The sequence below is a fragment of the Heteronotia binoei genome, chromosome 4 (assembly GCF_032191835.1).
Source record: "Heteronotia binoei isolate CCM8104 ecotype False Entrance Well chromosome 4, APGP_CSIRO_Hbin_v1, whole genome shotgun sequence".
NCBI lineage: Eukaryota > Metazoa > Chordata > Lepidosauria > Squamata > Gekkonidae > Heteronotia > Heteronotia binoei.
Window position 1 is genome coordinate 2,059,330 of NC_083226.1, and position 22,240 is coordinate 2,081,569.

At 49.3% G+C, this 22,240-nt stretch overlaps 1 protein-coding gene across 2 annotated transcripts in view; it reads left to right on the forward strand.

The window, feature by feature from the left end:
- Window positions 1–3,515: 3,515 nt before the first annotated feature.
- Window positions 3,516–22,240, forward strand: part of VCL (vinculin) — a 140,026-nt gene continuing 121,301 nt past the window's right edge. For both annotated transcript variants that reach the window (XM_060236692.1, XM_060236693.1), the window contains exon 1: window positions 3,516–3,888. In XM_060236692.1, the coding sequence (XP_060092675.1) occupies window positions 3,721–3,888 (168 nt within the window). In that variant the 5' untranslated portion in view covers window positions 3,516–3,720. The remainder of the gene's footprint in view (window positions 3,889–22,240) is intronic.

Sequence of the window (22,240 nt, forward strand, 5' to 3'; positions counted from 1 at the left end):
TCAGTCATGGAAACCACAGCTCCTGGGCCAAATTAATTGATGATTTCTGCAGCTCCTTGACTTAAACAATAGTATCAAAGGAGGACTTCCGGAAGAGCCCTTGGTCTCTCAGGTAGATAGGACTTCTTCAAAGACAGCCAGAGAAAGGGAAGTGGGCGCTTGTCAGCCACTCCCTTCCTGCTGTGGTGTGTGCGGTTTGTTAACAGACAGCATAATTCACTGAGCTGACTGTAACCAACTAAACACAAATGTCTCAATAGGAAATCTTTTACATGGACCCAGGTTCAAATTCTGCTTTCTGAAAGCCAAAGGATACTGGTGATCCCACACTTTCAGAGCTGACCAATTAAAGTATACAGTGTGCATGCACACACTATATACATATAGTGTGTGTGTGTGTGTATATGTACACAAAGTTTTATTCAGAACGTAAGCTTTCCTATGCATGCATACTGCATTAGACGAGGGAATGGGGTACAGTGAGCTGAAATACATATAGCTGGTGGGTTAAGAGTATAAATACAAAGTTAGGATCAAATGGCAAAATAATGTAATAAATTGGAAGACCATTTGGTCTGGATAGCATTTGTGTAGGAACCCAATAAAAGGTAATAAAAGTTGCCTGTTAATTACTCTTACAAAAGGTATATATTTCCTAGTGATGTTCTTGGCCATGTAATTTACGTTTTAACATGTAACATATTTTATAAATATCATTCTATACATTATAAACATCATTCTAGTTCGGCATTAGAAAAAAAAAAGAATACATAAATATAGTGAAAATGGGTTAAGTATATGTCTTCCCCGTGGCGCAGAATGGTAAAGCTGCAGTACTGCAGTCGGAGCCTTCTGCTCATGACTTGAGTTCAATCCCAGCAGAAGCTGGTTCAGATACCCGGCTCCTGGTCAACTCGGCTTTCCATCTTTCCGAGGTCGGTCAAATGAGTCCCCAGCTTGCTGGGGGGAAAGCGTAGATGACTGGGAATGGCAAACTACCCCGTAAAAAGTCTGCTGTGAAAACGTTGAGAAAGCAACGTCACCCCATAGGTGCTTGCACAGGGGACTACCTTTACTTTATATGTATATACACACATATACACTATACACACACACATACATACACTCTATCATCATCAGTCTTACAGACACTATACCTATCTATATCTATATCTGTCTGTAGTGGACAGACACACACCTAAAGCAGAGATGCGCACACACACACATGCAGAGTATACAGTGGATGAAGATGGCTGTGGTATGGGCCAATCCTGTGCCAGTAGACTTTGTGCAGAAGAGCCAATGCAGCCTGACAGCAGGCCTCTCTGGCCAAAGACAAGTTTGTGTGTGTCATGTACACACCCACCTCATAGGTCTGGTCCATGCATTGGGAAGAATGATCTGAGAATGGGGGGGGGGGGGGGGCAGAGTTCTGAAGCAGGAGAAGGGAAGCAGCCCAGGCCACTTCTGAATGCTCCTCTGCACAGCCCCCCTCCCCTGGAGGGACAGGGAAGGACTGAGCCGGGGCTTTGGGAAAAAGGCCTGGGGAGTTTTCAACAGAGGGAAGAATGGGGGGGGGAGTCCCTTGGCTTAGGCAAGTGGGCAGACTCCCCTGGATGGACTAGGAAATGGCTGCTTTGGGGAGGGGGGCATTATCCCTCCCCTTCGCAGGCTTCACCTCCAGAAGTTGCCTAACCTTTGGGCTGAGGACAGCTACGGTCCCCCTCTTCTTCTCTCCATATTCTTCTCGCCCTCTTCCCCACCCCTGCCGCCAAAGAGGCTGGCAGTCCCCAACGGGAATGACACTGCAATTTCACCATCGGGTTTTAGATGGCAAATCATTGTTGCTTCCTTATGCTCATTGTTTTGATCTCCTTTTCATAGAATCATAGAGTTAGAAGGGATCTCCATGGTCATCTAGTCCAACCCCCTGCACAATGCAAGAAACTCACAAATTCACAGGATCTTCATTGCTGTCAGATGGCCATCTAGCCTCTGTTTAAAGACCTCCAAGGAAGGAGAGCCCACCACCACCCAAGGAAGCCTGTTCCACTGAGGGACCACTCTAATGGTCAGGAAGTTCTTCCTAATGTTGAGCTGGAAACTCTTTTGATTTAATTTCAACCCACTGGTTCTGGTCCTACCTTCTGGGACTACAGAAACAATTCCACCCCATCCTCTATAGGACAGCCCGTCAAGGACTTGAAGATGGTGATCATATCACCTCTCAGCCATCTCCTCTCCAGGCTAAACATCCCCAGCTCCTTCAACCTTTCTTCATAGGACTTGGTCTCCAGACCCCTCACCATCTTCATTACCCTCCTCTGGACCCGTTCCAGCTTGTCTAGATCCTTCTTGAAATGTGGTGCCCAAAGCAGAACACAATACTTCAGGTAAGGTCTTACCAGACCAGAGTAAAGCGATACCATCACATCACGTGGACACTATTTTGTTGTGCATCACCCAGAACGCATGCATGGGAGAGTCATCAATCTAATAAGAAAGAACTAAAACCTGGAGGGGACCACCCTACAACCTGCTGTAGGCCCACCGTGTTCTGGGGGGCTTTCTCCCCACATGCATAACTTTGAGCGTCAGCCAGTGACAGCTGCTTCAAATGTGGCCACCACGAAGCATTCCTGGCAGCGAGGGAGGGGGTGGCGACCTTGTGCCAGGCTTCTTCTGCCTACCCAGCTGGGCTCTTTGTAAGGCTAAAGTGGAGGGGGTGAGAGAGACCGGAGCTAGCACCCTGCACTCCTCTGAGGAAGGAGAAACACCTGCCATCGGGCAGTAGCCTGAGCCAACCCTACACTGTCTGGACCCCTAGGCAAGGCTAATTTCTGCTGCCGCCCCTGCACTGATACCGCCCCCAGAAGGCTGGCACCCTAGGCAACTGTCTAGTTTGCCTAGTGGCAAAACGGGCCCAGGCTGCAGCAGCGGCAGCAACAGCCCTCTGCTGGAACTAGGCGCCCCCCCCCCTTTCCCCGACCCTGGGGGGGATTCAGTGGGAGGGGATTCCGTTGGCAGGCATCTGCAGGGGGCTCTTCCTCCTTGCAGGGGCTGCACCGGGGCCTGGCCTCCTCCTCGGGTGGGGGATGGGGCCTCGGGGCTTGGTGCCCAGGGGAGGGAGGGGGGGGGCGTCCCCCGCTCAGGAATCCTGCTCCCCCCCCCCGCGGGCCGCTCCGGCTTGCATGATCTCCTTATATGGACAGCAGAATGTCTGACGTCACCGCGAGGCCGGGAAAACCAGTGGCGGCGCAACCGAACTCTCTTTCTCCTGGAAAGAGGAAAAGGCGAGGCGGGGGAGAGGAGCAGCTGGGGGCGGCCGCATGCAGATGAGCAGCGGCGGCCGGCCACTGAGCGCGAAGGCCGGCGCTCCCCGATTGGGTGAAACGGCAGCGGGGCAGGGGCGCGTGGCTCGGAGCTGAGGCCGCAGCAGGAATGCGGGCAAGGGCTGGGAACGGGTTAGGCTGCACCGGGTGCTGAAAGCCGCCGCCTGGCCGCGGAGGGGCGTCAGTTGTATCCGGGCAGGCGGCGCTGCCGGGCGAGGAGTGGGCGAGGCGGCGCGTTCGAGTCCCGGCTGCGGCGGCGTTTTGGATTTGCGGGTTTAAACGCCGGGAATTACCTTTTGCAGCCAGCTTGGGGTTTTGCACCGCTTGCAAGCAGCCGCGCTTGTGGAAGGAAGGCTGAGAAGGCAGTCGCCCCCCGCCCGCCGCCAGCATGCCGGTCTTCCACACGCGCACGATCGAGAGCATCCTGGAGCCGGTGGCGCAGCAGATCTCCCACCTGGTCATCATGCACGAAGAGGGCGAGGTGGACGGCAAGGCCATCCCGGACCTCACCGCCCCCGTGGCCGCCGTCCAAGCCGCCGTCAGCAACCTGGTCCGGGTGAGTGCAGGGCAGCCCTCAGCCTGGGCGCACGGCCGGCCCCTCCTGCTCCGGGCTCCCTCCGCTCCCTGCCCGCCCGAGCCCTCCCCAAGGCGCCGCCGCGGAACTTCCTTCCAAAGTTTCCTGCCTTGCCCTGCCCTTGCACGCCCGCCGTCCTCCCTCCCTCCCTCCCTCGGCCGCTGCTGGCCCCACGGCCCGGGAAGGGAGGGAGGGAAGGAGGGCGGCTCTGCGTCGCCCCACGGGACCCCAGAGGAGAGGAGGGGCGGGCGGAGGGTTGCCAATCCCCAGGTGGGGGCAGGGGATTCCCCGGTATGGAGGCCCCCCCCCGCTTGTGGGTCATCAGAAAGCCGGCGGGGGGGGGAGGGAAATGTCTGCTGAGCACTCCATTATTCCCTGTGGAGACCAATTCCTATAGGGTATAATGGAGAATGGATCTGCGGGTATCTGGGACTCTGAAGGGGCTGCTTTTTGAGGTAGAGGCACCCCACTTTCAGCATAGCATCCAATACCTCTCTTCAAAGCACTCTCCAACTTTCAAAAGGATTGGACCAGGGGATCCAGTTCTAGAAGCCCCCAAAGAAGGTGCCCCCAGCCTTCATTATTTTCAATGGAGACCGATTCCCATAGGGTATAATGGAGAATTGATCCCTGGGTATCTGGAGCTCTGGGCTGTCTTTTGAGGCAGAGGCACCAGATTTGAGGCATGACATCCAATGCCTCTCCTCAAAACACTCTCCAACTTTCAAAAGGATTGGACTAGGGGGGCGATTCTGAGTCCCCCAAAAAGGTGCCCCTATCCATCATTTCCATTTAAAAAGGTGTGCAGCCCCTTTAAATATGATGTCCAGAACTCCCTTTGGAGTTAAGTTAGGCTTGTCACTACCTTGCTCCACCCCCAAAGTCTCCTAGCTCCACCCCCAAAGCCCCCAGATAATTCTTTAATTGGACTTGGCCACCCTAGAGGACCCCCTCTGCCTCGATCTTTCCCTGCCCCCCTCCAACCAGCCGGCCATGCCCTTGCTTGCCACAGGGTGGGTACCCTGCGCCGTCCTGCTGGCACAGAAGGGTCTTGCCAAAGTTGGCTCCCCTCCAGATATCTGCAGCCAAAAGGGCTTGGCAGCTGACCCTGGGCATGGGGGGGGGGCAGAGATATGCTGTGGCGGAAATACCGCAGGGCATCCGTTGGAGCTCCCCCTGGCATGCCTGCCACCCCCCACCCCTCCGTTGCCACCACTGCTGCAAATGGCCTTGGAGCCCAGGGGAAGGCGAGCAGCCCAAATCATCCCCAGGCTTTTCTGGCTCAGTGCGGACTTCACCTTTGAGGCTAGCCTTCTTTTGTGGGCTTGTTCTCATGCATGCCCAGCCTACCCCTGTTGCACTGGGAGGAGCCAATGCGGGGGGGTGGGGGCGGCTCCTTCTAGATGCCACAGGACTCATTGCCCCCAATATTTGCAGCTTCCCCACTTGTCATCCTCTTCTAGTCTTCCGTCACCAGACGCTGCTCATTTTCTTCTCCTCGCTTTCTGCTCTTTCTTCCCCCCCAGCTTCTTCTCTTCCATCTCGAAACTGTAAAGGGAAACTATCTGAATAAACAGTAAAGTCAATGTAAAGTAAACAGTAAAGGAGTTCTGTCTGAAGAAAGTGCGCAGGCACACAGACGCTCATACCTGGAATGAAAAAATGTTGGCCTTAAAGGCGCCCCAGGACTTGAATTTAGGAGAACTACCGTATGTGACTCTTACAGACTGCTTCAGGAGCCCAAAAACTAACAGCCAGCAAATGTTTTGCAGTTAATGCTACATGTTGCAATCAGCAGTGTATCAAGCAAAGGATATTGGCTGTTTATCTCATTACATATACTAAACCCCACCTTCCACTATATTTTAATGTATTTAGAATGATGTATATATTTATGTTACATGTTAAAAGGTAAATTAGTTGGACAGGAAAAACTTCTGGGAAAGAAATGCCCTCATTTTGACCCAGGTTTATTAGCAATAGAATAATTAGCAGACATTCTCACATTCTGACATGTTGCTGTTTTATTGGTTTCCCACATTAATGCAACCCAGATCAAAGGTTTTCTGAATTTGTTAATTTTACTGTTCTGCTGTTGGATTTTAACTTTGTACCACTTGGCATTCTAAACCCCACCAGCTATATGTGGCTCTGCTTACTGTACCTCATTCCTCGTCTGAAGAAGTGTGCATGCACACGGAAGCTGACATTCTGAATAAAAGTTTGTTGGTCTTCAAGGTGCCACTGGACTCCTGCTTTGTTCTGCTGCCTCAAACCAACATGGCTGCCCACCTGGATCTATATACAACAGCAAATTAATGTTTCCAGATGCTGGACAGGACAATACAATATTTTATTGAGAGGCACAATTCTATTGTGTGTCTGGGGTGGGGGAGAATTGGGTGCCACCTCCTTCTGTTCCCTGAAGGGTGCCACCTCCTTCCCTGTTCCCTGTGTCTGTGTGGCCTTCTTGTCAATTTTTCCCTATGGGTGAAATCAGGCAACACTTTCAGGAGATGGTTCACGGTGGGAAGCCATGTTGACTTGTGTGTCAGCAGTTGGAAAGAGCAAAAGTCCAGGCGGGGGCAAGCTCCTGCACTGCTACAACTTTGGTAGCCTTTAAGGTGCCATTCACTCTTATACTTTCAGGATTCCAGCACTGTGTGTTCCATTTTTTCAGAGCTATCGTTCTTGTTTTCGTCTGTGGGCAGTTGAGGTCTTGGCCTCTCTTTCCCTCCTGCCTTCCAGTTTTTCCTTGAGACCTTCTCTAGTGAAGTAGAAGAGCTTCAGACCTTCTCCAGTGAAGTAGAACAGCTGCATCCAAGAATATGGACACCCCAAAGGTTAGGAGGGTCCCCTGTTATGAGAGAGAGGTAGAGCAGATGGATCCCCCAGCCCCTTCTTGATCCGCTGATTTTTTAATTGACGTGCATTGGCTGCTGCCTATTTAAAGTTACCCCAAGGCTTGTAACGGCCCTGCTTGTGCTCTCATGCAGATATTGTCAAGAAGCGCGCTGCAAACCATGAAAGTCGGATGCTCGCTTGATGACTTGCAGGCTGCTTGCTTGTTCAGTGGCCCTGAAGCCAACAGTTGGGTGCCACCTTCTAGTGCCCAACTCTCTCTGGAAGTGGTTTTCTTGGCAGTGTCTACTCTTCACAGGTTTTAAAATAGCTGACTTTTTTTTTTAACATTATGATGCATCGTTAGGTTTTCTGCCAGCATGCAGCTCTTAATATGGATCCTCTTTCAAACAGGTTTTTTTTTTCTTTTGCAAGTGGTTCGTGGTGTAGCTGTGAAGCCCGATCTGTACAGGCAGAAATGTTGCTTGCTTTTTAGCTTGTTTGAAGCTGGAGGAGCCCCACTGTTGACATGTCCCATTGGATGCTGAGGTTGTGCTTTTCAGGGAGGTGCGTTCAGCCCCAGATCTGGAACACAGCTCGGTTGTGTTGATGCTTAAAACAGATCCATGCTGATATGTCCCTAAACCCAGCCCTTGATTCCCCCACTCCCATTAATATATTTTGGCAGCTTCAGGTGGGAAACAAAAGGCAGGCAGGCAGGACAAAACTTTCCTACCCAAAGTCTCACTGGGACAAACAGCTGCTTTGGTTTGTACAATATCTCATTTACCTTTTCTCTGATCTACTGTTTTAATGAGGATTTGGTGCCCTGGAGATCCCACCCAGTTCTCTGCGGAGGCAGTGTAGCATAGTGGCTACAGTCTCAGACAAGGATCTGGGAGATCCAGGCTCAAATCCCCATTCTGCTGTTGTGGAAGTGACTCTGGGCCGGTCGCACTCAGCCTATCCCACCTCACAGGGTTGTTGTTAGGATAATATGGAGGAGAGTGATGTCAACTGTCTTTTCTCCCCCACCGGAGAGAAAAGGCAGGGTATTAAATAACAAGAACCAAATCATTATTTTATTTCAATAAATCATAGAGTTGGAAGGAACCTCCAAGGTCATCAATTCCAACCCCCTGTGCCATGCAGGAAAATCACAAACACACAGTTCACAAAATGATGTGGCTGTAGGTTGATGTGGCTGTAGGATGATGTGGCTGTAGGTTCACAAAATGATGTGGCTGATGTGGCCATGTTGGTCTGCAGCAATAACTGGCGGCCAGGAACACCTTTAAGCTCTGCTCCAGCTGGCATCAGAAAGTAGGGCTGGCCCTCGGGCAGACCATGGCCCCTGTGCTCATCAGAAGGTCAAGCTTTTTGAGGCTCCAGCGCCCACCTCGCCTTGGGGCTAACCTCAATGTGGTGGGCAGAGGGAATCCACCCCTTCTCCTTTCACCTGAGCTGTCCAGTGCCTGAGGGAGGGGGCTGGCCTGTGCCACTCTCACCTCACCTGGCTACACTCAGAGGCTTTCAAGAACCTCATCTCCCAGCCAGAGCTGTCAGAATTTGATGTTTCGTGTATTATATGTTGTTAAGATACTGAAGCTTGAGCCGAGCTTTTGGAATTCTATGTTCTAACTTGAACTGAACCCAAAGGCTTATCATGTGTGGTGGTGTAAAAGGGATTCTTGGTCAACAGGGAAGTTTCCAAGACATGTGCTATATGCTCTGGCTCTTGCCTTGGCTACGTTTGCTTTGGTGGCCATTTTAGGAGCAGCAGTGCCTTGCTTCGGAGGAAGTGAAGCCAAGGCTGTCCTCAGGCTGTGCTAATGAGTGGTCAAAACTATGGAGACTGATTCATGGATGGGACCTCTGCATGCCTACCCACTTCCATGGGGGCTTGCAAAGCCAGGTACCCACCTGGACCTACCAGTCTAAGTTCATCTGCAGTTTTGCAGAGCGCAAAATGTAATTATTCTCAAGCAAACAGGTGGACTTGATTGCTTTATTGACCTTCTCTGGAGGTATAATCCCATGGATGACGCTTCCATCTGCCAGCCCTTTTGTCCACTTCGCCTAGAGGCAATCACCCATTGCTACCTTTCTGGGAAGTCCTTCTCCCTCAAGCAAAGTCAGGAAAACCATAGATTCCGCCACCCCCACCCCCCAATTCCTGAACTTTACAGTAATGCTGGCTTAGAGACTGCCCACTTCACTCTTTGGAACCAGCATACTTATTTCCTTGGGACATTTGGAAGCTCCATTTAAAGACCCTCCCCTGAACCTCTGGATCAGCTAAACCAGGGGTGTCAATCTCATTTGTTATGCAGACTGGATCTGACATAAATGAGACCTTGTCGGGCCAGGCCATAAAATGTAATGCCAAGTAGCAGAGATACAAACTTTATAAAGGACACAATTAAAGTTTTTTTAAAAAAAAAAAATTTAAAACATGCTTAAAAGGTTAGCAGTCTTGCAGTACGTTGTTATTTAACAGTGTCTGATAACTGACACCTCTTGCTCTGAATTACTGCATCAAAATCTGTAGACAGTGTATGTGCTGTAGCAATCTTGAGTAGGCTGTTCAGGTGTGTATCTGTTAGGCTGCAAACCTACTTTTGATTTATTGACATTGATTACAGAAATCTCATATCTCTTTGAGCCTAAGACTCAGGGGAAAACATGAAATGGCTGGACATTGCACATATGTTTGTACAAATGTTGCTTTGTGTGCTGGTCAGCCAATGGAGAAAATAGAGGCTTTGCTCTGTAGCTCCTGTGCGATTGAGCAAGCCTTGCAAAGCAAGCTGCGATGCAGAAGGAAGCAAGAGAGAGGGGGAAGGAAGCAGATGACAGTGAGGTGCTTGTGGGCCTGATAGAATCCCTCCATGAGCCTGATCTGGCTCTTGGGCTGCATGTTTGACACCCCTGATCTAAGCAAAGTACTCTAGTACTTTAGCCAGCTCAGGTAAACTCCTTTCCTGTGCACTGCTTTTCTCTTAAAAATTCTCCTTCCCCCCTCTGTAAGCCCTCCCCTCCAGTTTCTCCTTGTGGCCATTACCTGGTGCAGAATACCCACTCAAGAACTGTTTCACTGTTCTTATGCTTGAGTACCTTTTCAATTCCTGTAACCCTTATGTTCACCTAAAAACATTCTAAAGCTTTGGGGGAGATCTGGTTGTTTTGTGGTTACTGGTAGCCTCCTAAAGGAACCCTGAGCTTACTTGCCCATTATCCAGGTAAAGATCCCTAAATCACGCTGTTCTGTTTCGCCTTAGTTGGTGAGTGCGTCAGTCTTCCAAGCTAGACTGGCTGAGAAAGCGGGAATTCCCCCTGCTATTGAACTTAGTTCCCCTAAAGTGGTTCTAGGTGAGTGTTCCAAAACCAAACTAGAGAGTCCACCTGTGTCAGTACACATGAAAGGAAAACAATAAGCAGTTTGGCATTTCCTAGCCTCATGGCGGAAAACAGTATTTATTATTTAGAATGGCTGAAATGTCAGATGCAGGGCTTTGTGCAGAGGGGTTGTGGTTGAGACGGAAACGAAAACTCTCACCTGACAACTTTTGCGGTGTATTAAAGTTTAGTTTTGAACTGGGGCATTGGGCTAGATTAACGGTGCAATCCCAAACAACATTGCACCCTTAGGACCGTACTGTTAAAGTGTCTGATGTTGAAAAACAAACAAATTATTCCCTACAAAACAGTTCTCCTGACAGGGTCTTATGATTTAGGAAAGGAATGGGGTCTAGTCTGAGCTGGTTCATTCATTTGTCCTCCCAATGTAGTTAATACTTGAGAGCTCTTTGCGATGGTTGGGCTGTGTTAAAGCATGTTTGGCTGTACAAATCTCCTAAGCAGAGGGTTGTTCCAGCCGGAGTCATACAGCCAGTATGTGGAGCGAAAGGGTGATTCTCTTGGGGGAATATAAGAAGGCAGCGTTCTCTCCAGTTTGTGTGTACATAAATGACTTTACTTACGTATGCGTAGGGGGCAAAACTGAACCCTGGTCATTATCTAACTTTTGAGCTGATACTGCTGAACTATTTCAGAATTAGCAGTCCCGGGCTAGTTTTTGACTTGAAGTATCCAGGAGATTCTTAGCAAAAAGGCTTCACAGTATGTGGCAGGTCCAGGGGGGATAGTGGAGTTAGTCAGTTGCAGCAAAAATGAACAGGAATGTTGTGGGATTGTAGAAGACTAATAATATTTAATTTCAGCAGAAGCTTTCCTGGCTTGCAACCGGGGGGGGGGGGGGGGTTGTCTAGAGCATTTTGAGGCCGGGTTTAATGAAGTGGCTCATTTTAATTTAAAGGGTTTTCTAAAAAAAAAAAAAATAGGCAGCTTGCCTTTCTTAGTGCCTTTGGGAAGGAAGGAAGACTGTTCAATTTGAAAAACAAACAAGAGGCCTGTCGCTTTAAGAACACCCAAGCCTTCACTGCAGACTTGCAGCTGCTTTAGTTCCGTAATAACATGGAGGTGGTTTCAGTACATAACGGTTGCCCAGGGCAAGTCCTTGACTATAAGTGACTGGAAGAAAACTTAATCAGTCTCTCCCCCCCCCCCCCCCACACACACACCCAATTGTCTTTGTGCAGCAGCAGCAGCTGAGATAATGCAGTCTCCGGTGAAGGAAGTGGGAGAGGGAGGCGGCTGCTCCTTCCCTGAGCTGCCAAGAAGGAACTTTGCTTGGGAGTTCTGACCCTGGGGGTGGATGGGTGGGTTACAGCTGTTCTGTCCCTCCGAGGCCCTTTTCTTCCACACCCAGGGTCAGGCACTGTGGAAGGGACTTGAATGAGGCCAGGCCCCCTGGCTTAAATGCTGGCTGAGCTGCGGTTTCCTTCCTGGTCTGGGGTGGCTGGACTGGAATCCAGGGCATGAAATCTCACGTCTCGGACTGGGAGCAGCTGTGGGGAGGTGGTGGTATTTGAGGGAGGAGACTAGGCAGAAAGGCTGAAGAGTCTGGGATGTCTCAGTTGAGAAAAGAGATGACTGGGGCGGGGGGGTGCCATGAGAGAGGTTTATAAAATTATGCACGGGGTGGAGAGAGCTGACGAAAGGAGGATTTTGTCCCAAAAGACTAGAGCTTGAGGACATCCAGTGAAGCTGACGGGCTGTAGGTTCAGGATGGACAAATGGAAATACTTCTTTACACAGTGATTAAAATGTGGAGTTCACTGCCAGAGGATGTATTGATGGCCGCAGGAATAAACAGCTTTAAAAGCGGATTAGATAGATTCATGGAGAATAAATCTACCACTGGCTACTAGCAATGGCTACTGAGGGGAACATCCACATTCAGAGACACTAAGCCTCTGGATCTCAGTGCCCACAGGCAACGTCAGGGGAAGAAGGCCTCAGCCTCTCTGCCCTCTTGTTCGCCCTCCAGAGGAACTGGGTGGCCACTGTGTGAGACAGGAGGTTGGACTGGATGGACCCTCACTGGTCTGACCCAGCAGGGCTCTTCTGATGTGCTTATGAAGGCCTCAGCCTCTCTGCCCTCTTGTTTGCCCTCCAGAGGAACTGGGTGGCCACTGTGTGTGACAGGAGGTTGGACTGGATGGACCCTCACTGGTCTGACCCAGCAGGGCTCTTCTGATGTGCTTATGAAGGCCTCAGCCTCTCTGCCCTGGTGGGCCCTCCAGAGGAACTGATTGGCCACTGTGTGTGACAGGAGGTTGGACTGGATGGACCCTCACTGGTCTGACCCAGCAGGGCTCTTCTGATGTGCTTATGAAGGCCTCGGCCTCTCTGCCCTGGTGGGCCCTCCAGAGGAACTGATTGGCCACTGTGTGTGACAGGAGGTTGGACTGGATGGACCCTCACTGGTCTGACCCAGCAGGGCTCTTCTGATGTGCTTATGAAGGCCTCGGCCTCTCTGCCCTGGTGGGCCCTCCAGAGGAACTGATTGGCCACTGTGTGTGACAGGAGGTTGGACTGGATGGACCCTCACTGGTCTGACCCAGCAAGGCTCTTCTGATATTCTTCTCAGGGGAAGGCCTCGGCCTCTCTGCCCTGTTGTTTGCCCTCCAGAGGAACTGGGTGGCCACTGTGTGAGACAGGAGGCTGGACTGGATGGACCCTCACTGGTCTGACCCAGCAGGGCTCTTCTGATGTGCTTATGAAGGCCTCAGCCTCTCTGCCCTGTTGTTGGCCCTCCAGAGGAGCTGGGTGGCCACTGTGTGTGACAGGAGGTTGGACCAGATGGACCCTCACTGGTCTGATCTAGCAGGGCTCTTCTGATGTTCTTATGAAAATGTGGCTTTACTGACCCCAGCCTCTTGGTTACATTCTCGCTATGAAGAGAGTGGGGTGCCTTGTATTTTCTAGGCATAGACACTAAGGCCAGGGATGACAGGAACCAAATATTAAAAAGAAATATTGCATACTTAAAAGGATGATATTAATATTTTCTTGGGCATGACACACTTCCCTGTTTTCTTTAGTGTTGCTGTAAGGAAGGAACCTGATACTCTTCATATTAATTCTCCCTTCAACAGAATTCAGATAGCTCATTTCACTTTTTCTATCCTCCACCCCAAACTATCACTCACCAAGCCTTATGTGCGTTGCTGTGAATGAGGTTTTTTTTTGGGGGGGGGGAGGGAAGAGGTGTCAGCCTCTGTGTTCTTATAGGGATGCCAGCCTCCAGGTGTGGCCTGGGAATCTCCCAGAATTAAAGCTCAACACCAGACTACAGAGATCAGTTCTTCTAGAGAAAATGACTGCTTTGGAGGGTTGCATTGTACTCCACTGAGCCACTGTCCCTCCCTAACATATATGAAGCTGCCTTCTACTGAATCAGACCCCCCAGGGTCCATCAAAGTCAGTAGTGTCTATCCAGACTGGCAGTGGCTCTCCAGGGTCTCAAGCTGAGGTTTTGCACACCTATTTGCCTGGGCCCTTTTTAGTTGGAGATGCTGGGGATTGAACCTGGGACCTTTCTGCTTACCAAGCAGAGGTTCTACCACTGAGCCTCAGTCCCATGGATCTCCAGGGTCTCAGCTGATATTTTCCACGCCTATTTGCCTGGACCCTTTTTAGTTGTAGATGCTGGGGATTGAACCTGGGACCTTCTGCTTACCAAGCAAATGCTCTACCACTGAGCCACAGCCCCATTCATGGCTCTCCAGGGTCTCAAGCTGAGGTTTTGCATGCCTATTTGCCTGGACCCTTTTTAGTTGGAGATGCCGGGGATTGAACCTGGGACCTTCTGCTTACCAAGCAGATGCACTACCACTGAACCACCACCCCTTCCCTTAGACAGATGAACATATATGAACAGGTGAAGCTGCCTTCTACTGAATCAGACCCCCCTGGGTCCATCAAAGTCAGTATTGTCTACTCAGACTGGCAGCGGCTCTCCAGAGTCTCCAGCTGAGGTTTTTCACACCTATTTGCTTGGACTCTTTTTAGCTGGAGATGCCGGGGACTGAACCTGGGACCTTCTGCTTACCAAACAGATGCTCTACCACTGAGCCACTGTCCCTCCCCAGATCTCTCTCAAGGAGTTTGCCAACCTGAAGCCGGCAATCATACTCCCCCCTTCCGCTGCCAGCAGCTCTGTGCTTGAAGGCACCCTGCTTTCAAAGCATTGCAGCATTATCTGCAAGTGATTCCCCACCAGGGCTTCGAGCTGTTTCTCCACAGGCTTGGTATTGCAAGTTCTTGCTGGAGGCAAGGGAGCTCCTGTTTCCTGCTCTGGTGGGAGAGGAAAAAACCATAATGAGGCAATGGCATGATGTCACTTCCAGGGAAAACCCAGAAGTGATTTCAGTCCATTCTAGGAATCTCAAGCTCTGTGGTTTTATCGTAGAGTTTCTGATGATTCTTTTAGAGGTGTAAAATCACTTCCAGGTTTTTCTGTAAGCAATGTCATGTCATCACCCGAGGGTTACCCCTCATTCTCCCCTCTGGGTCTCTCTGGTTGTCATTTGCTGGCTGGCAACCCTAATAAAACCTGGATTTGCAAGTTATGGTTAACTTCTCAGCCTGTCCCAGACTAAGCTTAACCCAGCCTGACATCAATCAATAATTTATTAAGATCCGAGATCAGATATCAAACTCGTCCCAGCCTGACACCCTGAAGTTCAACCCTACCTGAGCTTGATTTGCATTCCTGTCTGTCCCTCCCTAGCGACCCTAGATTCCCTTGGGGGATTTCCCATCCAAGTACTAACCAGGGCTGGCCCTATTTAGCTTCTGAGATCGGACAAGATTGGGCTCACCTGAGCCATCTCAGTCCATTGTTATTGTTCAGTCGCACAGTCGAGTCCGACTCTTTGCGACCCCATGGACAAAGTCACGCCAGGCCCGCCTGTCTTCCACCATCCTCCAAAGTCTGCTCAAATTCCTGTTAGTTACATCAGTAACATTGTCCAGCCATCTCCTCTTCTGCCGTCCCCTTCTTCTTTTGCCTTCTGTCTTTACCAGCACCAGGGTCTTCTCCAGTGAGTGCTCCCTTCTCATTTGGTGGCCAAAGGATTTGAGCTTTAGCTTCAGCATCTGACCTTCCAGGGAACAGTCTGGGTTGATTTTCCTTAGGACTGATTTGATCCCAGTCCATACCAGACTTTTATTTGAGAGACTTCTTTGTAACTAACAACCTCCAGACTTTCCAATATTATTTTCCTGTTATTTGACCTCTTTTTTATCCTTGGCCTGGTGTGGATGAAATGTTTCCAGCAGGGCTTTTTTTGTAGCAGGAACTCCTTTGCATATTAGGTCACTCCCCCCTGATGTGGCCAATCCTCCTGGAGCTTACAGTAGGCCCTGTGCTAAGAGCCCTGTAAGCTCTTGGAGACTGGCTACATAGGAGGGGTGTGGCCTAATATGTAATATGCTACAAAAAAAGCCCTGGTTTCCAATATTCTAACCATAGTTAGGTATGTTCTCTAGGCCCCACCTGCCTCTCCTTTTGCTTCCTTTTCCTTGTCCTTTTCTGTTTGGGGCAAAGTATGGAGCAGCATTACGGCTACACTGGTGCAAATGTTATTGGGACTACAGTGCAGAGGCTACTCTGAACCATTGTCCATTAATAGCTTTGAGACATATTCTGCATTAATGTTTCTTCTGGGGGTCAGATGTGAGTTACACAGACTGTAATATTCACGCGCTGTAATATTACTCTGACGCCTGTCAGGAAGTAAGCTGTAAATAAACTTTGTAATATTGAGAAGCGGCCTGTCATAAACGGTGGCTTTTCAATTATAGCCAACAAATTACTGCGTCGAGTATATTCCCATTCAGTTGTACATCCATGCTGATTTTTCAGAAAGTCCTCTGAAATAAAGGGGGTTAGTGCAATCAGGAGGACAAGCCACCCCTTAACCACAGAGGGTGGTAGAGAAGACCTTTAGGTCATGACTGACTTACAGCGATCTGAGTACTAACCAGGGCCACCCTACTTAGATTCTGAGGCTGGACCATCCAAGTCAAGGCAGAAGACAGAGGTGGTTTGCCATGGCCTGCTTCTGTGGAGTGACAGTGGACTTCCTTGGTGGTCTGTCATCAAGGTACAAAGGAGGGCTGACTAGGATTGCGGATCCCCAGGTCCCAGCGGGGTTTCTCCCACTTTCCCAGGCTCCTTCCCGCCCCCAGTCAGCTGGCCAGCAGAGGGGGGGAGCTCCGCCCCCAGAGCTACGATGTGCCTTTCCCCTTCAGAACGCTAGAAGAAAGCTTGCAAAGTCTTCCTTTTTGAATGGTGTGTTCTGTGTCTTTAAGGCTGGAAGGGGACGGGGTGAGCAGGCAGAACAACGTGGCTGCTCCCAGTAGCTGTGAAAGCAGCCCAGACCCTCTGTTTGTTGTACAAGCTTTTCAGAGGTCGTTTGCATAGGAAAGGGTAAGCCTGAACTTTTGGTTTCCCTGTGTTGCTGGAAGTTCAGCAACTCATGAGTAAATTGCCCCAGTAAGACTACATGTGGGATTGCAGACTCTTTTATTTTTGCTTGTGTGTGTGTGTGTGTGTGTGTGAGAGAGAGAGATTTGCAGCTGCTTGGGTGAGAAAATGAAGACTGTATTCAGGGGAATTGCACTTCTGTGTTTTTATTTATTTTAGGGAAAGTCTCCTGGCCCCACCCTCAAAGTTCCCATATATTATCTGAGTTTGACTTTGCAACCCTAGGGCTGACCCTACTTAGTTGACGAGGTCAGGCTAGTCTGGGCCCTAAGGTCATGAATCATGACCTTGGTGGCAAGGCTTGCATTTCCCCACCTCTCCAAGTCTGAGTTCTCCCTCCTGGCCTTAACTCTGGCTTAAGGGTTTGTGCCTGTAGTGCCTTCAAGCACGATGAATGCTGACCTGATTCCATCTGATCCAGCATTTGCTTCCCAATTTTTTAATCTTATACTTCATGAGGCAGATCTATGCACATACAGTGGACTCTCTCACTTCCATACTTTATTACTTCTCTGTGATTCTCCTCTCATTCAAAAAGCTCTGGTTTTGCTGTTATAAATACTAAACAAGGGGTAAATACAGTGCAAAGGTTACTAAAACATGAAAAAGCATTGGGATATAGGTATTACTATCCTTCAGTCGGTAAATAGATCCCAGTAGGCAGCCGTGTTGGTCTGAAGCAATAGAACAAAGCAGTAGACAAGTGCATCTTGAAGACCAACTAATTTTTATTCCGAATGTAAGCTTTCGTATGCTCTAAGCCGACTTCATCAGTAAGTCTTGCTCAAAACAATAATAAATAAACCATTCCAAAGTTACTGATATGCCAAAGACCTATTTGCCGTGGAGAAAGGAATAACAGCTAGTGGATGCTGCAAACTGAAAATAAGTATTGCTGAGCATTGGTTCCAATAAGAATCTCTGTCTTACTAATGAAAGAGAGAGATGGCTTTGACGAAGAGGATGAAAACATGTATAAATGCCTAGGATACATGTTGTGGCATGACTTTCATCTACTGACTTGTTAAAAACTTTTGTTGCATTGAAAATCTTGGGACTTAAAGTTAAAATATTTGTCATTCTGGTGTTCACTGGTGTTGCTCTTGGCAGACTGTGCCTTAGTGAGGAGCAGTGGTCCCTCTAAGTGGAGGTACTTTTCTCCCTTTCTCACAATACAAGAACTTGTGGGCATTCAATGAAATTGCTGAGCAGTTGGGTTAGAACAGATAAAAGGAAGTCTTTCTTCACCCGAAGGGTGATTAACACGAGGAATTCACTGCTACAGGAGGTGGCGGCTACAAGCATAGATGGCTTCAAGAAGGGTTTGGATAAGCATATGGAGCAGAGGTCCATCAGTGGCTCTTAGCCACAGCTTATTGTTGGAAGTCTCTGTCTGGGCAGAGATGCTCTGTATTCTGGTGCTTGGGGGTGGGGCACAGTGGCAGGGCTTCTAGCCCCACTGGTGGACCTCCTGATGGCACTTGGTTTTTTTGAACACTGTGTGACACAGAGTGTTGGACTGGATGAGTGCGTAGCCTGATCCATGATGGCTTCTCTTATATTCTTATGTCTGGGGCAGTGATGCTCTGTATTCTTGGTGCTTGGGAGGGGGCAACAGTGGAAGGGCTTCTGGAGTTCTGGCCCCACTGATGGACTTCCTGATGGCACTTGGGGTTTTTGGCCACTGTGTGACACAGAGTGTTGGACTGGATGGGCCATTGGCCTGGTCCAACATGGCTTCTCTTATGTTCTTAGGTAGTGTGAGCTAGCAAACAGTTTTTTAGCCTCCAGCTCACACATTTTTGTCTTAGCTCAGGATGGATGGCCCCAGCACAGAGTAATTGATGCAGTAGCTCACAACTGTAATGCCAGTAGCTCACAAAGTAGAATTTTTGCTCACAAGACTCCACAGCTTAGAGGGAACATTGGTAGGGAGGTTGATTTACTTGTAATGGTGCCCTTTTTGAGAGCGCCTCATTTTAGCTGCTTCAGCTTTTGGGATGAGTAACTCTCCTTTGGTCCTTCACATGCCTCATAATACCAAGGAGCCTGTGACCTTTCAATACCGCTGAGAATCAAGTTAGTCCTGCGCCAAATAATGCGTGGCTTATGCTCCAAATGAGGAGGCTCAAGGCTGAATATATTGGCCTTGAAATCTTACTAGTTATGCGTAAATGTAAACTTTTTTGATGGTTGCTTGTCTTGCAGGACTTTTCTTTCACCACCGCAGCTTCACAAGCTGAAAGTGTGTGTTGTGATTTTGCCTATGCTGAACTGTAATGTGTTCCAAACAAAACAATTGCTCTTCCACTTTTCATTTGCTTTTTGAACATCTCACTGCATCTTAAGAGGGTGGATTCTATGCAGTATACCCCGCTGAGCCCGCTGTCTTCCCCAGGCTCCATCACCAAATCTCCAGGAATTTCCCAGCCTTTTTTGGCAGCCCTACCCCCCCCACACCTCCTTCCAGTGGCCAAGGGGGGCCTGCCGAACCTCGCTTGGGACAGCAATTGCCGTTCATCTTTGGAGGCTGTAGGAACAAATGCTGAAGCTTCGTTGTCAAGCTTATCCCCAAACACTTTGCTCTGTTACTTCCTCTGAGCAATTCTGTGACACGAAGGTCTTTAATGAGGGTTGAACCAAAGCCATTGGTTGAAAAAAGAGAATTGCTGGAACTGCTTTGCCAGTCCTGTTCCTTGCACTTTTGATTTGTTAATGGGTAGATTGCGGCCTTTGCTACAAGAAAATAACTCTGTCCCCAGATCTAGGGCACTGGGCTGCATTTTCAACTTAAATGAAAACGGCATTAGCTTTATACTCTGTCTGGATTTTGTTGTGTTCTGGAAATGCCTGGCAAATGAATGGATTAGCTGATAAATTCAAAAGGCCTTAAACTGTGGATTCATATGTTTTCTGTTGTGGAGCAGACTGTCTTACTGAGAGAGGTCAAGAGGCAAAGAATGAGGCACTTGATACTCTCACAAGGGCTCTAGTCATAAAGCAAAACTGAATATAAGTTAAGAGTCGCCTAAATGGGCTGCCCCCCAAGTTGGGGCTAGTTATACTGACTCAGCAGTGTGAGAGTGAGAGAGAGAGGATGAACTCTGATGCTCATTTGTGCACAAATCCCAAAGCACTTGCTGAGAACTACACAGATCTGTGTAGGGCTGCAGGGTCTCTATAGTTTGTTGTTCCCCCATGGATAGCATGAGGGGGGAAAAAGACCATGTTGATTGTCAAGTGTGACACTCCTGTGCTTATCTGTACAGCTTCTCATATTCCAGGAATCTTTGTTTTGTAGAAAAGTAGGTGGCGGAGCTCATTAGCATAATTAATTAGTATATGCTGCCCCCCTCCAGCCAAAAGCAACCCCATGCAAGAAAGGAGAGCCCTGGGTGAGCAAGGCCTGCTTGGGCTGGCTAGAGATCCAGCCAGTCCAAGAAGGCCTCACTTGCCTGGGGCCCTCCTTGTCCACCTTCCCCCAGTCAAAAGGCCAGCAAGCTACCCGCCACCCAAAATCACATAAGTGGAGAAAGGGTGGCGCAGGCTTCTCCAGGGTGTGGCAAAGCCACACAAAGGGTGGTTGGCTGGCTGCCCCCTCTCCTAATCCAGGGATTGTGATGCAGCTGCACCTGCTATTCAATGGGCAAGGTAGGTTTCTTGGCCATTATGCACACCAGACAGGTGACTACAAATTCCAAAATGTCCTTTTTCATGTGTGGCCACCAAAACTGCCGATTTACTGAATGCAGCGTTTTTACATATCCAAAGTGACCTGATAGTTTATTGCAATGGCAGTGCTGCAAAATCTCCTTTTGCAGGGTTTTTGGGACATACAGCTTTCCCTCATAGTACCAAAATCTCCTGGTCCCCTTTTCGAGTCCCTCCGGCTGTTCTTCCCCCTCGCGCTCCGTTTCTTCAATCAGTTTGTTCCCACCCCCACCCCCCAGTTCCGGCATTTTAGGCTTCTTTCCGGACTGCATGGTCACGGCGCCTGCTACAGCGCTTGGAGGAATTATGGAGTCCACTACTTCCTCCCTCTGGCTCTCATGCTGCGGCAATCGAGAGAGCGCATCAGCCAAGAATTTTTTTGACCCGGGTATATGCTTGCGGGTAAAGTCAAATATTGCAAAGAACCCGGCCCATCGGATCTGCTTTTCTGTCAGCTTTCTATGGCCCGTGAGTGCTTCCAAATTTTTGTGGTCAGTCCAGATTTCGAATGGCACCCTTGCTCCCTCTAACCAGGATCGCCATGTTTTCAAGGCAAAAGTTACTGCAAACGCCTCCTTATCCCACACCGACCAGTTGTGCTGTTCTTGTGAAAAAATTTTCGAGATGTAAGCGCATGGTCTCAGCCTCCCCTCTGGGTCTCTTTGCATCAATATTGCTCCTACAGCCACATTGGAGGCGTCACATTGAACCACGAAGGGCTTAAGCTCATCAGGGTGGGTTAACACCGGTTCACTTGTGAACAGCCGTTTAAGTTTCTCGAAGGCTTTTTGGCAAGTGGGTGACCAAGCTAGTTTCGCCCCCGGTTTTTTCGCTTTGGGCCCTTTCCCCTTAGTCATTAGTAAGTCTGTTAGGGGCAACATCACTTGGGTGAACCCCTGAATGAAGTTTCTGTAAAAAATTGCAAATCCGAGGAAAGATTGTAGCTGTCTACGTGTCCTCGGGGGTTCCCAATCTAGCACTGCTTGTATCTTAGCGGGGTCCATTGCCAGCCCCTTCCCAGAGACCCGGAACCCCAAGTAGTCGAGCTCCGTTTGATGGAACTCACACTTTGACAATTTGGCAAACAGTTTGTGCTTGTTCAAGGTGGTGAGCACCTTCCTCACCAACTGGATGTGGGAGGCTAGGTCCTTTGAATAAATTATGATGTCATCCAGGTACACCACCACCCCCTTGTACAGGTATTCTCTCAGGATTTCATTGACAAAGTTCATGAACACTCCCGGGGCCCCTTGCAACTCGAACGGCATCACCAAGTATTCAAACTGCCCCATTGGTGTGTTAAAAGCAGTCTTCCACTCATCCCCCTCTTTTATTCGTACTCTAAAATAAGTGCTTCTCAGGTCCAATTTGGTGAATATGGACCCTTCCGACACTGTGCTCAACAAGTCTTTGATCAGGGGGATGGGGTAGGCATTGGACATCGAAATCCCGTTTATTCCGCGAAAATCAGTACAAAGTCTAAGGCTCCCGTCCTTCTTTTTCCGAAATAGGACTGGGGCGGTAGCTGGTCTGATGAAACCCCTTTTTAAGTTCTTGTCTATGAACTTTCTCAGTTCCGCTTTTTCTGCCCATCCCATGGAGTATGGTTTGGCTTTAGGCAGCTCCTGCCCGGGGATTAATTCAGTGGCGCAGTCGGTGCTTCAGTGCGGTGGAAGTTCGTTCGCCTCCTCCTCGCTAAACACCCTGCGTAAATCCCAGTATTCCCGGGGAATGGATTGGATCTCTTCCACCGATACACACATTTTTCATTTCTGGGGGGTGGGTTGGGTCCCCAAATCTCCAGCCAGCGGTGGTTCTTACACCTTTTGTCAGTAAAGTCTATCGTTTGATCCCCCCACTGTATGTCGAGCTGGTGTTTGG